The following is a 15,708-nucleotide window of genomic DNA, read 5'->3' on the forward strand; positions in this document are numbered from 1 at the left end:
GTGTTCACTATTACAGATTTAGACTGGTTTTTGAACAATATTTGAGAGAAATGGTGATATGTATGTGTAAGAACTTTGAGATCTTTATCACATAAAGAAATGGGAACAAAAACTAATGTTGCATTTATATTTTGGTTGAGTGCACATATAGGGAGAAATAGGACAAAGGTTCTATTGAGGATTTAGAGAAAAACAGCAGCAATAAACAAAGAGAACAAAGTCATCCACAGTAGCAAAAGTCAAGCGGACAATACAAGAAACAGCGACTCATGAGGAAGAAAATGCTTGCTGACCTTTTTCTGGTCCTCCAGCTTTTGACCTGTTGACTTCTTGCCATGCTTGCTGGCTTCTGGTACATCCATCCCGGGAGTCCGAGTAAGCGATAATTCCAAAATGAAGATCACAGGGTGTGAGCTGAACACAATCAGGAGGGGCTACAGTCTGCCGACGAGGGCCCGCGTCCGGCTCGCGCCTTCCACCGGACACAGGCGATCCATGGCAGTTGGATGCCGGTAGAGCTGAATCGAACGTTTCACGGGGGACTTTGGAGAACAACAGGTCGTGGGTGGGGTGGTTACAAAGAACGTGTCATTGTGTCGTCTTGTGCAGTCTCACATTCAAATCCCAAAGCAGCTTCCTCACAGTGCAGTCCACATCCTTGGCTCCAACATGGAGTCCCTCCAAGTCTAGGGAAAAAAGGAGAGAGATGATCGGCTTTGATACAATGAATGCAAATGCTCCCCCTGCCCTCTCGGAAAAGTCAATATTCCCTTCAGAGCATCACTGTACAAATGTGAGGGTATCTGCATATCAAAGCCAGTGTTGCCATGGTGCTTAGATAGAGAAGCTTCTACAACCTCTGTTGTAAAATGACTGATTTCGGTTGTTGTCTTGTCCATTCAAACTTATTTTCCACCAACAGTTCTCTGAGGGAGAATTGAGTCATTTTGAGGTTGGGCATACATGTACTGAGGGGCCAAGAGTGCAAAGAGAACCGCAGGATTGGTGGCTGGCCTCTGTTTGGACTCCACGAGGGTTAAACGTGTCTGTTTGGTTTACTTGGAGCTGGCAGATTACAGCGACTGCCACTCAAAATGACTTGTGTGAAGTGAAGGCCAAACCATCTTGACTTCACCCAGCATGAAGAACATGTGGTAAATATGAATGTAATATTTCACTGAGAACTCCCACTCGTTGAAAGCAATAATTGCTAGCAGAATTTTGGTTTAGTTTCCTATACTAAGAAGTATTTTACGCATTGAATTTGAATGTTTGATGATTTGCTGGAGTGCGACAATCCAGAAACCCATGGCAAAAGCAAGCCTACATTGTTTCCACACACATGATTACAGAAATCAATTTTGGTTACAGCAGCCCAGTCGCAGTAGCCAATCAAACACAGCGCAACGTGCGGCAAGGCGAGTCAATATAGAGGAGCGGCCTCCCTTGGTGACCACCACCAGGCCATTAGAGGACACGTCCAACACTCTCAACACCAGTCAGATCTTAAGAGCTTTCTTAGCTACTCATGTGCCGTGTACGTTCAGTTAAGGACAATCAAGGAAGTGCCACCAACACCCAATTAGATGATAGGAAACTTGTGTGCATCATGTGTGCTGGAGGCGCATTAAGATTTCCGCCCTGGAGTGTTAGCTCTTGGCAATAGGGTGCACACGGCTCCCCTTTCAAGTAAGAGATACCGTTCTTTTAGTAACGTGGTCTCCGACAGAGAGCGATAATGCATGGGGGATATTTGCTGCGGTTATGAAAATTAAGCAAAAATCTGCTTTTGGCACAGGCTGCCCCCAAGAAGTGCTAACTTGGCTGAAAGCACAGCTGTATTGCGCCAAGACTCCCGTTAACAGTGCAATTGTATTGGGATTTATTTAACTCATTTCAACTGCATGGAAACAGTGCTTTTTTTTCTTTTTTTTACCATTCAAAATTAAAAAAAAAAAACAGGCCTTAAACAGCAAAACTGAATAGCTTACTTGGTGCACGGCAAGGAAGGGCTACCTGCCACGGAATTACAGTTTGGTGTCAAATTTAGGCCACAGGGTGCAGGGGCCATTTTCCATCTGCCTTTCCTGACAAATAACAGCAGGTACAGACAGCGTGACATTATCAAAGACGCAAGGACACACTAACAAGAAAGGGAGAGAAAACTTGACCATGACCAACGACCACAAAATATCAACACGCTGTCATTGAAGTAATGGGAAAACTTTCCAAGTGAAAATTGCCGGCCGTAAAGAAATGACTTTGTTAGCTGCAGTGGTGACAAGACCGGATATGTGAAGTAATACAAAATCAAATTGCATGCCCGTGATGACTCGACAACTATAAAATGCAACATTTCTCCTGAGACGATGGTCGATAAAAATCAGACAAGATGTCCAAGATATCTTTGGCAAATACACGTCTGCGTTTATTGTTTTAAGATGGCATTAACATGTGCCGTAACGCTCCTATCCGAAAGGAGATCAGCATATTTATGAGAAGCAGAGACTTCAATTTCATCCCTGCTTTGGTGCTCAGCGTTGCCCATCTCACCTCGAATCCTCCGCAGATGGTCCACACCTCCCCCCCAAAACAGTGGCTTTTCCCTGGCACTTGATATTCAACGGGTGTCTGCAACTCTCCAACTGGTCAATAAAGTTTGATTCATGAGGCCCGAGGCAATAACTATACACCGCCGCTTTAATTTGCCCAGATGTAAATGGCGATCATAGATACGGCCTGATTTCCTCGGGGAGGGAAGGAAAGTGGTGGGACGGGTGCGGTGCAATTACTGCCTCGATAGGTCAGAGGTGAAACGCGGCAAGCGTCTTGCTGTGGCATTAAAATACTATCAGGCCCTAATGGCTTCTTTCAATGTAAACCGCTGGCATAAGTGACAATTACAGCCAATCAAAATATGACTGACAGTGATGAACAGAATATACTGACTATTCAATTTCGCCGGATTCATCAGCATTATGCTGAATGTTGCCGCTCTGCAGAATATTCTAACAAGATCCAGCAAGTTGGATTTTGTCAAATGCCAAGAAGATAGGACTTGGAGAAGTGTTTGATTCAAGATGCCTTTCATTCGTGGTCCGCTTCATATCACACAAAACGTACTAAATTGCTGTAAACACAGCTGATTGATTGGTATACCTTCTAATGGTATTTGCCGCAGGGTGTTAAAATGCTTCAGTTGGCTGCAACGCAAAGTGAGGCTGTGAGTAACTTTATATTTGGGAATAAACGCCCGGCTATTCAATAGATATTCCAGCATCACGTTAGAAGATTGCTAAGAAGACATGAAACCCGGAAGGTTTCTCCTGAGTGAGATGAATACTCAGCTGTGTGAATGTTACTTCAAAAAGAACTTTTATGTAGGAAGGTGAAAGAAGGGTGACTTCTGAATATAAGAGCATAAAATCTAGAATATATTGCAAGAGTTTAATACCTCCCATCCTGTGTGATGTGACTACTGTAGCCTCTGAACAGTTCATAAATCAAACACCCGGTATCACATGTGAGGGCACATTTTTATATGGAGACCTACAACAGGTTTGTTGAATCCTGATTCTACACAAAAGGCAAGTCGGGGAAAAAAAAAATGTCCTTGAAGGCGAGGAGGGAAAAAAAAAAAAAAAAAAAAAGAGCCGTGAGGAAGGTTAGAGGCAAGATGAAGGTGGAGAAATGCGGAAGCGCTTAACTACCGGAGCATAAAAGGAGACAACAGCACCGTAAAGGAATCATTAAATTAATTCCTTTAGTAATCCGATTTTCATATTAAGATGTTATCCTTGCAGTTCATTTTACTCCCTTTCTCCATACTAATCAATCAAGCGAGCTGCATTAATTGCTGCTGAGCAACGCTCCTGTTGTCACGGCAACCGAGAAGCGAGGGAGGCGATGTTATTGGGAACGCGTGCGCCAATACAAATACTTGGCTAATCACTTTTGTGAAGGTGACGTATGACACGGAAGGCGGCAGCTCGTTAGCTTGAGCGAGGCGAAATGCAGCTTCCAGACAAATTTCGTGTTTGGCACCGCCTTGTTTATTGTTTCCATGACACAATGCTTGCTGCTGACAGAGGAATGAATCAGGACTGATGAATCAGGTACTTGCCAAACGCTCCTTACATTGGATTGGATCATCTGACAAGAAGAACGGTAATAGGAACGGGGCAGGATGCCCTTCCCGCCCGTCCACTCATCTGCATACCACCCAATTACACGTAGATTACACGAATGTGCTTTCACCCTGCTCCATGCGCCAAAGCCGGCGGCGGCGCTCGCACGGGGCATTACAGAAGCGCGTAATCTTGTGATATTGTGTCGGGATTAACGTCAAATCTCATTATGTGGTGAATCGTGGGAGATAGGAGGATGGGGAAGATCATGGGAAAAGTGCGTGGGAGGGGGGGCGCGTGTGAGCTTTTCAGCTTTTATAGTTGACTACGGGAGGGGAAATACACAGATGAGAGATAAAATCAGAAGTGTGAAATCTCAATTACGCATTTGAGCATTTGGGAGGCTTGATTTACCGCATCCTGGAATGCGGTGTCCATTTTGTGTGCGTTGAACGTGGCGCATGTACCAAACGTGGGTCAAAGGTTCAGAATGAGACTCGCCCCGCCACCCACGGCGCCTCGTTGAGAAATGCCACCTTAGTCCGACACGCTCACACTTTATAAGCCTCTTTTATGACCAATAGATCCACAAAGACGGCAATTGGCAAAGTGATATAAAGCCGGCAGGGGCACAAAGCCCAATTTGCAGGGATGTTGAGGGGAACGCCGCCTCGCCCCGTTAAGTAAAACAGATTGTCACGCTAAATAACAGGAGGCGACATCATATTGTGATGCATGCACCCCAATTCCTGAGGGCCGGATGGGGGATTGAAATGGTGCTCTTATGTAGAAACACTCTTAAATCACTTCTTGCTCCCAACAGGCTGGAAGAGCACATATACACTACTGAACATGCACATACACAAATACACCTCCCCCAGAGGTGCACCATGCAAGTTATTGAGCCGCCGGGGCTTCACTAAATCACGGCCGAGCCCCCAATAGAAATGAGGGATAACAGCACAGCAGCAACAAGCATAGATTGCAGGATGCATCATCTCTTGCTATTCACACCAGGGGTGGGTGGGCAACGGAGGGGTGGGTGGGCGAATGTCTCAACAGGCGGTCCCGGCGTGCGCACTTCACGCAAGTGAAAACGGTGTGGCGGTTTGATTACGCGAATGGCAAGCGGTGATTACACACGACGGTGAGACAGATTGGATCTCTTTGAACACATGCGGAGGTACTGAGACCATTCAAGTGCGACGGGAGCATATGCAGGCTTTATATGCCTCCTGAATAGAAAGACTGTTAAAAAAAATAAAAACGATCAATCATATGAAGTTGAGTTATGTCGCAGCCGAAGACCGTTTGCTGTGATTATGACTATCGCCGCAGAGAAATTGAGAAGTTTTGCAACAATTTTGAGAACATTAAATAATTGTCAAAATTAGTCCTGTCAAAGTTAAAGCGTTAACTCACTGGTTAATCGCAAAAAAAAAATTATTGCATTATCCACACTTAATTTTGACAGCAGACATTCCTTTTAGTTTGACAACGGATGGTTACGTTAAAGGTAGCACAGGCCATCTTTGGGCAATAAACATAACGACATGCATTTAAGTAAAGCATTTAATGAACATTTGCATAATGACATTCAGAATATTTGTTCATATCAAACAAATTACTTTTTTTTAAATTTATCTTATGCAAGTAATTAACTGATTATAAAAAGAGGAGGATGAGGGTACGCAGTCGAACAAAAAATGTTGAAGTCCTCATAACATTAAATGTCAAAATAAATAACATAAGAGGTGCTCTTCAAATTTTGTGGGCAAAAAAAAAATTCTTAAAAAAGTCTTTAATTGAGTGATTTATTGTGATTTATCAAAAATTTTAAGATGTGATTAATCTGTTTGACAGCTCTAGAAAAATTGTTATGAGGCAGTCAAAAGAAGAGTGCTTTAAGGAAGTCCTACAGGGGATATAAAAAAAAATAAATAAAAAAAAAGTCTACACACCCCTGTACAAAATGGATACATTTACAAAACTGCCCTTAGACAGTGATTCTTCCACTCGTGTTGCATGTAGCACACTTTGAGCATACAAACAGTAGTTATGGCACACAGTAGTGTGGCTGAATATATCCGACAGACTCCTTGAAGTTCCCCAGCACTGCCAAAGGTGGAAATGATTATTCCACAGTACAACTTCACGACTAGCCTGCTCTTCATCCAGCTGAATGAATATCAACGCACTCACACTCGACCCAGAATGCTTTTTAAAGGGCGCAGTGAGTTGTCGGGAAGTAGGAGGGGGGCCGAGGACCCTTCAAGTCGGCCGTATTCCATTAGCCACTCTGTGATGTACGGCTACGCACACACGCACACACACGAGGGAAGATAGTTTCTCCCTTTCTCCTCATAAAACCATCCTCCCTCCACCCGACTGCCTCTCCTCTTCATCCTCTTCTTCCTCCATCACACGCCTTGGTCGCCATCCATCACGCGGGACCTCCGCAGATGGCCCCGTGGATAACATGCGCACGCATTCAAACACTCCCCTACTCTCTTTCATTCCACACACACACACACACACACACACTCCACCCTACTTTCACACTGAGCCTGCTAATTCTTTCATCTGCGGCTTTGAGCGGCTCAGCGACCAAAATGAGCCTCCATGGCTGAGGCAAAGCCCAATTAGGAGACAATTAGCGCTATTAGAGCTACCTGAGAGACCGTGGCGGGCATATAAAGCTGCTTATGATAGCAGTTAGGCGGGGAATTCATCAATGGCAGCCTCCCCGATCAATGTGGGAAAAGTATACAGCACTAAATGAGAGAGTTGCCAGTCAGCTGCCAGTCACAGCAAAAGCTTTTTTCATGGCAATCAACAAGTTAGGCATAATAATAATAATAATAATAATATTTATTTATTTTTTAAAAGGACTTACCATTACATTTTTAAGTCTGCTTAAAAGTCCAAATCCCCGGACCCGTCCAGCCCCTCCGGTCATCACATATCCGAACCCTGGAGGGATGGGAAGCACACCTTGTTAGCCTCTTTGCTCCAGATGCTAAGCGCTTGCATCCTGTTGCCTAAGGAGACGTGCGCCCCTGCCCGTGTGAGGGAGAGAGACTAGTGGTGATGCTGTTGTAGAAGTAGTAGAAAGAGGTGGGACGGCGGGGGGAGAGATGTGGAGGGAGGGGAGCCAGAGTAAGGGGGATGCCGGCGCCTCATATCATGAGTCGAGTCGTAACGTGCGCATCGGCATGTTCTTAGCGCGGGATTTGAGGCAGCCAAAGAAATGGATGTTGAGGAAAAAAAGGAGGAGCGAGCAAGGCAGGCGGCGGTGAATGAGAGGAGGATGCAGCATCCTCCCTCCCTCACAACACTGAGGGTCTCTCTCTCGCTTTCCCCTCGCTCTCGCACGCCCCCACCCCCCACCCTGCTACAGATTGCATTGCACTGATGAAATTTTAATGGTTCTTTTAGGAAGAATAATGAACATGCTAGTCCCCGGAGTTGCGCGTAAAGGGAGGGAGGGGGTTGTTCAAGCACACACCTAGATGAACAACATCACAGTGTGAGAGTGTGTTTTTTTTTCCCCCCACACACACTCACCAAAGCATACTCCCACACACTTGTCACAATCCTCACTAACGCACACGTTTCTTCATTGGAAACACGGGTGCGTCTTCCAATCAACCACATCAAACACGGCAGCTGACAGACACGCGTGGCAAACGGAAAGGTTCGACCCATCCTCAAAACGCTCTCCTGGCGCATCCTCACGCACGCACGTGAGCACACACCCCAGTCAAGTGGAACAAAGAGCAGCCAGGCACCAGTACAAGCAGCAGGATGGGGAACACAGCGGCGGAGTTGCTTCACTTCTCTGCAGTGTGCAAGTGCAGCCAAGTAGAAACACTCAAATTGAGATGCGTGCTAAAGCAAATTCAAATTAACAGGAATAATTGCTTAAAACACAGAAATGGCTTTAATATGTTGGCATGGCCAACAACAACAACAGCAACAACAGCAAATGTAATTCCCATCACATTATTTACAATTGGCAACAAAAATATGTTTTTATCACGCTAGGTACTGCACATTTTTCCACTATCAGAAGCTGAAAACTTATGAAGTAACACTAAATATTTATGGCGACTAAAGACATGAAATAAACTCTCAAAAAATCATAAAATAACCATCACCAAGATGATTATAAGATTATCATAATTAAAATTAATATGTTGACATTAAAAATAGTATAATGGTAATTATATTAAAAAAAAAAATATATATATATATATATATATATATATATATATATATATTTCAATATTTATGGTTACTATGAACATTTATAAACTACAATAAAAGTACTAATACATATATACAGCAGTGCTCTTAAGTTTTTTTTTTTATATAGTCTTTTTTTTTTTTTTCAATATGGCTGTTGACTTCTTTATTGCTATATTTAAATGATTGCTTTTCAGTATTCCAAAATGCCTTAAAGCTTGATTTGAATCTAACTGAACATACCAAATGTGCTTTGCCTAATCATATTGTACACGAGTTGGAAATTCTGCTAAGGTGTGTATAGTTATGAGCGTAACTGTACATAGGGGAATGTTAAGATTTATGACTACTAATCAAGACCCCAAAAGATGCTAATTTAGATTAATTTGATTTTTTAACTTATTCGCTACCAGCCATTTTTAGCTACTCGCTGTTTTACTGGATTTGGACTGATTTTACAAGGCCCACAGAATATTGTGTATATATATATATTTAAAAAAAAAAAAACGTATAAATACGTCTTTGGGACTGTACATCCTTACATATCAACATGACTGCATGCTACCTCCTTCAGCTCGCTGACCTGTAAAATGCCCAAGTACAGAAAAGGTTTACCCGATGCAGAAGGCCAATAAAGGGGAAAGCAACCAGCCAGCTTTCATCACAGATAACATCCCTGATGGACAATGTTTGCTGAGGTAGAAAGGAGCCAAACTCAATTAACAAGCTGCAAGTGACCTTTTCTTCCATTATTGCTATCGGTTGCTCACCGGTATTGTGGCCATGAATGAGGACATTGAGAAACGCCATCTGGTTATAACTGAGGTGTGCGTAGAAGCACAAGTTTCATAGCCAGGAGAAATGTTCATTATCCTGCAGCACAATTGAATATATTTGCAGCTTGCCAAGGTTCGGTTTAATTTTACACAAGCACAAATAATATGATGCAAATTAATACAAGGGCTTCTGACAAATCATCAATAGAACCAACAACACTAGATATTATTTCCTGAATTTAAATGTTTATTTTACAATTAAAGTAATACTTTTAAATCCAGAATAAAAAATGATACTTTTTTTCCTTCCATAACTTTGATTAAGGTCTTTTATCGTAATTTTTCCCCCCAAAATGATGTTCTTGCACTGTATGTTCTTCTAGCCATCTTATTAAACCACCGTTTGTTTCTCTACTTTGCTTGTAAATGTCTTCAGTTCTTTTTCCTTTAAACGCTGTGTTTTGCCTTTAAATGCTGTTTTGTAACTGTGTCAAGCACAAAGAGTTTGAGAGAGAATGCTCATTAGAGGTAATGTATGATTTAATGTGTTGAATCAACAATGTGTGCACATGATTATGAATGAAATACTTAAAAATCAAATCATGTAAACAGTAATCCAAACATGGTCTCATTGCCGTATGTTCCATGTCAGATTTTGGTGCTCTCGTTGGGTGTACTACTCCTGTCACCACATATTGATCTTCTGGAGTTTTTTTCCTCCTAACACATTGACATCATCTGCCACCTATGCAATATTTAACTGCTATTTTAGCTTTTTTTCAACACATGATATTATAAAAGCTCCAGGGAGCCTCAGAGCTATCAACATTTAAGAGCATCCAGGTCCCCGGAGAGTTCATCTAGACTGTCACATCAAATTGTATTCAGATTTTTATAGGGAGAATATTAACAATGACATGCATGGAATAGTTTTGCGATCGAATATTCAAAACTGCAGAAATGTCAGATTCCCCAATAAAGGGGACAAGGATGTACATGTAAAATCTAATATTAAGAATACTTGAGGCATGCTTCAGCAATATTCATATTATTTGCTCCGTTTTACCCAAATTTAAAGTGGGCGTAACTTTTTTCCACAACTCTATCGGGATTTTGGCCTGTTTTAACACACACATTTTCAAAAATGAGCAGATAAGAAGATTTACTTGGTTGTTTAATTTCGCACTTTATGTGTGGGCAGGCACTCCACGGATCAAACTATTTTGTGAATAAGCAATTTAAAAAAAAATCTTCCCACATCCCATTGTGATGACAAATCCCCACAAACTTTTCATTGGCATTTGAATCAATCTCAACACGAGTCCTTTTTCCTGCAATCACTGCAAGTCAAGCCACCTGAAATCAAGAACCACATCATCAATCTCAGATAAACAAGTGCATTTCCATCCCCGGCATCCGACACGAGTCAACACAAAGGTCTTTGTCATCACTATAATGGCAGTACAGAATGGCCTCTTGGGAGTTGCTCCTATTAGAGCACGGGCCGCAGAGGAAGTCATCACCCGCAGCAGTTATCCATTCATCGTTTCTGGAACAGAAGCACAACTAACCTCTGGTGTTAATTAAACACCATTAACATGCTTCACCCAGGCCCCAGCTGTTCAACATCCAGGGAGAAGCTCTTCACACACAGGCTGCTCTTCATTTCTTCATTTGCACTTCGAGAACATCTCCAAATTGCGCATTGTCATGTTTCTTAATTGCCACAGTGACGTTGTGTGCTATCTTTATACTGTATGCCTGCCAGAGGACAATGCGGACGAACAAAAAGAACGACGGGATGACCAAATGCATTAATAACCAAATCATGTAGAGATGGCTCACATGATGAAGGCCAACCACCCCGATAATAGGAGTCATGAGCGACAAGCCTGGGAGGGGGGGGGTTGGGATTGATGACTTCACATCATCGCCCACCGGCGCCCTGTCGTGTGGTTACATCTCATTTGCTGCCAATCCATCTCGGTGACACGGGTGAGCATACGCTCGGGTCAGGGTTCACGGGCGTTTGATGGAATTAGCGTCTTGAGGACGATGGATTACTGTATTGCTCTCTGCATCACTGGTGCTGTGGGGGGGGGTCGGGTTAGCAGGTTACTAATTCACTTAGTACCCTGCTAGTCAAGAAGGTGGCAACGTTAACCTTTCATTGCAGGAGCTGTGTGTAGTTGAGTTTGGAAGGAAAGAGAAGCAACAAAAATCCTTGTTGGTATTTTTAAAAAAAAATAATTATATTAGCTCTTTTCTGGATGGTTTCTTTCCAGATATGGAGGACCAAAACTGCCAAAATAAATAAATAAATAAATAAATAAATAAATAATACAGATATAAAAACTATAATTACAAAATTAAATACAAAAAATTAAGAAATGGAAATTTACAAATATATATATATATATATATATATATATATATATATATATATATATATATATATATATATATATATATATATATATATATATATATATATATAGTAAAGCATGAAATAAATGTTTTTATTGATTGATATTTAATTTGATATTTATATTAAATTTTTTAATCTCTTTTTATTTTTGTATTTATTTTTACTTTGTATTTATTTTACTACTTTTACTTTTGCTTTCTGGAAGTTTGGTTTTAAGGTCGGCACAGGGCAATAACTTCATGAAAGAAAGGCTGGACTACATAGCGTGTGTCTACGATTACCGCCGACTAATTAAGTTCACCATCTGCATTCCGACGCTGGTGGTGGCCTTACAGATGTTCCCTCACAGTACGTCGGTCGCAATTAAAGCAGACAGCTTGTCCACTGTTGGGTTATGTGATCGGGATGTATGTGACTTCCTTGATGGGAATGAGCGCGGCCTGACAAAATGGACTCCAGATGACAATTTGCAGGCTGTCATTTTGAATTTGAAGCTTTTAAATTCAATCAGCATTAATAATAAAAGCAAAGCCAAGCTCATTTGAAAAAAAAATCATTGCCCAAAAATAGAACTGATGTAAGTGTCCTTTAAGCATTTAGCAAGTCCCAGGTAAAAGACAAGGCAACCTACCGGTACATAAGAATATCAGAATGCTAATCAGGAATAGATTTATATATATATATATATATATATATATATATATATATATATATATATATATATATATATATATGTAGTATAAATAACAACAAACCCGCATGAGTGCAACAGCCTCAGTTGACAGCAATCACACCCGCTGTGTGCCTCCACCTTGGACTAAGATTCATGAGTAATGCAGAAGAAAGCAAAGAAATGATCAAGTGGCGCTGTACAGTGGGGCAAAGGAATGATTTATTGCATTCTTCTCCAACAATTGCATGAAAGAGGATGTGAGGTTATGAGATTCATGGGGGGATGGGCCGGTGTTTAGAAGCTGTTAGGGCCACTAGAATATAATAAAAGCTTGATTGGCTCATACTGTAAGGCAACAACAAGAGGACCTATTCCCAGGGAGGCCTCCATCTCACCCCCTCCCACTCCAAATATCATGGTGCCACCATTATGCGCAACGGGGAGAAACTGGCGAGATCCATATGAATAAATGCATAGGCATGAGCTAAATTGGCTCCCTTGGTGCACACAAGCAACACAGCAATGGAAATCCTGGTATTTGTGTTGCGCGCTAGTGTCGAGCATTAGTAAAGACTTTCAATTATGAATCGGATTATGTCCTCCCTTTTAGTTAATGAAGAGGAAAATGAGAAAGCATCTTTGGCGTTAAAGATGTCGTTTTTTTGCAGTAATGAGGACTGGCCTTGGTGACGTGCAAAAGTTACTCAGTGTAATGGCAGTCAAAAAAATAAATAAAAAATATGAAACGAGCCTATTTAACCAAATGAAAACATGTGTCTAAAATCCTACGGCAAGAAGCAGAACATTTTCGAAAAATTAATTGCTGGCTAAAAACAATACAAGGGGCATTTTTCTAATTGTAGTGAGAAGCAACAACAACAAATACAAGCCAATAAAAGCTGCATAGAGAAAATTAGCCATGTGATGAATAATTTATGACGCCACTTAAATACCTCACGGAGGGCGGGGTTATTATTGCCCCCCTAGCTTGGCCGCCTGCTTTATTTATTTATTTATTTTTATTAACGTCAATGTGGAAAGCCACAGATGGCAAAAAGCAGTCCTTTTTTGTTGATGGTTTTTATCACGTTTATGACTATGCAAGATATGTATGCAACAATAATGATAATTGTCGTAAAACCATGTTTATTATTGTGAATACAATTTGCAGTGGTGTAGTAAGAGATACAAAGTGGTCCTCCCACTGGTTGACAAATATAATTTGGCAGTAACCAAAAGCTGGATTCAATGACGGTCCAATAGTAGAAGGGACTGACTGGGTGAGAGGTGAATCTTTTGCATGAGACAGAACCGCCCCCTCAAAACAGTCTAATTACATTTAGGCTACAGAAAGAGGATATATTGTGAGTTCTTTTCATTATCCTTGTGGGATTGTGACAAAACATTTCACAAGTCACTTGCAAACCCTTTTGTTATTATCAACTTTTTTTCCCCCCTTCAATCATAATATGTCTGCTTTTTGGAAATGTAACGGGTTCAGAACAGATGGGGTACCTAATGATCTGGCCAGTGAGTGTATTCACTGGGAGAACATTTCACCAACATAGCGAAGATTTCTTCCCAAATTGACTCACATGAAAGGACGACAGTATTTCAATGTAGTCCCTGATGCCCTTTGATATTGTCTGCCATCAACACGATGACACTTGTCTTGTGGAGATTGTGCAGCTTCACTACACTCCGGTGGACAATCTATGCGGCATGATACCTGTCACGGCGGCCGGGGTGGACGTGGGGAAATGAGACAGGCTTCTGAGACTTGGGGGGTGGGCGGCAGGGTGTTTAAGCTGCCATGTTTGAGTGTCCCAACCGTATGTGAGTGACAACGGGAATTTCTATTAACAATACCCGGGTGGGTACAATGGTGACACAAGGCAGATGTGTTGCATATGGCTGCCATTGGAGATCATCCCATTGAAATGAATCCCTTCACTTGTTTGTGTTCAAATGCTTTTAAACAGTAATGTATCTCAGGCACGATTGTCGTTCCAAATTTGGCACAGTACATATAAGGGTTAAAAGCCAAAAACAAAGCCACATAATATGAGCTATCAAACATCCCAGCAGCTTGTGACAGATTCCTTTGCTGACAATAGCAACAAAATCAGCCACGATTCAGCCCGTTACGCTTCCGTCAACAAATATGACAAATTTGTGGCAGCAAATAATACTCGGCGCACGCACGTCTGCTACAACACGACAGAGCCGCGTCTAATGTGTGTCAGCGTGCCTGTCATGCAAAAGCAACAGCTCAAGGGCTTGTTTGGTGTAAATTAAATTCCGGCACATGGGCGAATTTACGTTTCATTTTAAAAGCGGCCTAATTAAATTGCCATGCATGGCCATGCCACTTAATTTACTGCCCCTATGCTAATCCATATAAAAACAGCCAGAGCGGGCAGACTTCAAACGCCTGGCTGCGGGTTTGAGGAGGACGTAAATTAGAAGAGCTGATATCCCCCACCCCCCTTTTTTTTTACAGCTATTTCTTACATTCAAACATTTCATTACTTTTCTGATTCATTCTGTGGCAGATACAAAACAAAAGCAATACAAAACTAGCAATCAAATTGCCTTTAACGCCCAGAAGAAGGGTAAAAAGAACTTGTTGGGTTCAAATAAATTGGATTGAAAGGGCCACTAAAGCACACATTTTTGGTGTAACAAAGAAGGGGCGGAGAAACTATTAGGCTCAGGCAGAGGAAAGATGACGATTCCAAATGAATGTCACAGGAGAGTCTGACTCGTGGAAAAAGGCATCAAAAACATTTGGGCAGAAAAGAAAAAAAAAACTATCAAAATGTATATCTGCCAAAAGAAAAATTGACTTTATTGTCACCAATAACTACAGGAATGACCTGATAAATCTCCACTAAACACTAACATCATACAAGGTATGAAAATATATTTCCATCTCAATTCCTCTATTAATATTTCTTCGGTTTAAATGGATGAATAGCTTCTCACCATACAACTCCTTTCTAAGGGACTAAATAGACATGAGGAATCACAGGTGGCTCATCAGGAAGACTCCAGGCATTGCTGCAATGAGGCTGGTCCTCAAGACATGTAAAAATATTGTCTTTTATTTTAAGCATTCCTTATTGCGCATTTTTTTCTAGACTGTGGCAGAAGCTGTTCCTTGTAAAACCTCTCATAATATGTCACTTTGGTTTAATATATAGTACATTTATTACTAAACTACTATGGGTTTCCAGCATTGGCATAGATCACACTCACTTTTCACGTTTTCCTTCATTATATTTCCTAAACGATTCCCATTGTTAGAAAGTGGGGTAGTGCTACATTTTATTTTATTTTTCCATTTAAAGGTTTTGATAAGAAATCTGATAAAACATATTGATTTGAATGACTCCTTTTGCGCTTAGTCAAATCAAAAACAAATTAAAATTCAAGTAAAAATCAAGTAAAGGT

The 15,708-nt window shown here is 41.3% G+C and overlaps 1 protein-coding gene across 1 annotated transcript in view; it reads right to left on the reverse strand.

Moving 5' to 3' along the window:
* The window catches only part of nav3 (neuron navigator 3), a 202,425-nt gene extending 195,043 nt beyond the window's left edge, over window positions 1-7,382 (reverse strand). Inside the window, exons 1-2 of the mRNA XM_077498640.1 lie at window positions 7,024-7,382; window positions 294-686 (exon numbers count right to left, since the gene is read on the reverse strand). Of these exons, the coding sequence (XP_077354766.1) occupies window positions 294-362 (69 nt within the window). The 5' untranslated portion in view covers window positions 363-686; window positions 7,024-7,382. The remainder of the gene's footprint in view (window positions 1-293; window positions 687-7,023) is intronic.
* Between the last annotated feature and the right edge of the window lie 8,326 nt (window positions 7,383-15,708).

Source organism: Festucalex cinctus, chromosome 16 (genome assembly GCF_051991245.1).
Source record: "Festucalex cinctus isolate MCC-2025b chromosome 16, RoL_Fcin_1.0, whole genome shotgun sequence".
NCBI classification, from domain to species: Eukaryota; Metazoa; Chordata; class Actinopteri; order Syngnathiformes; family Syngnathidae; genus Festucalex; species Festucalex cinctus.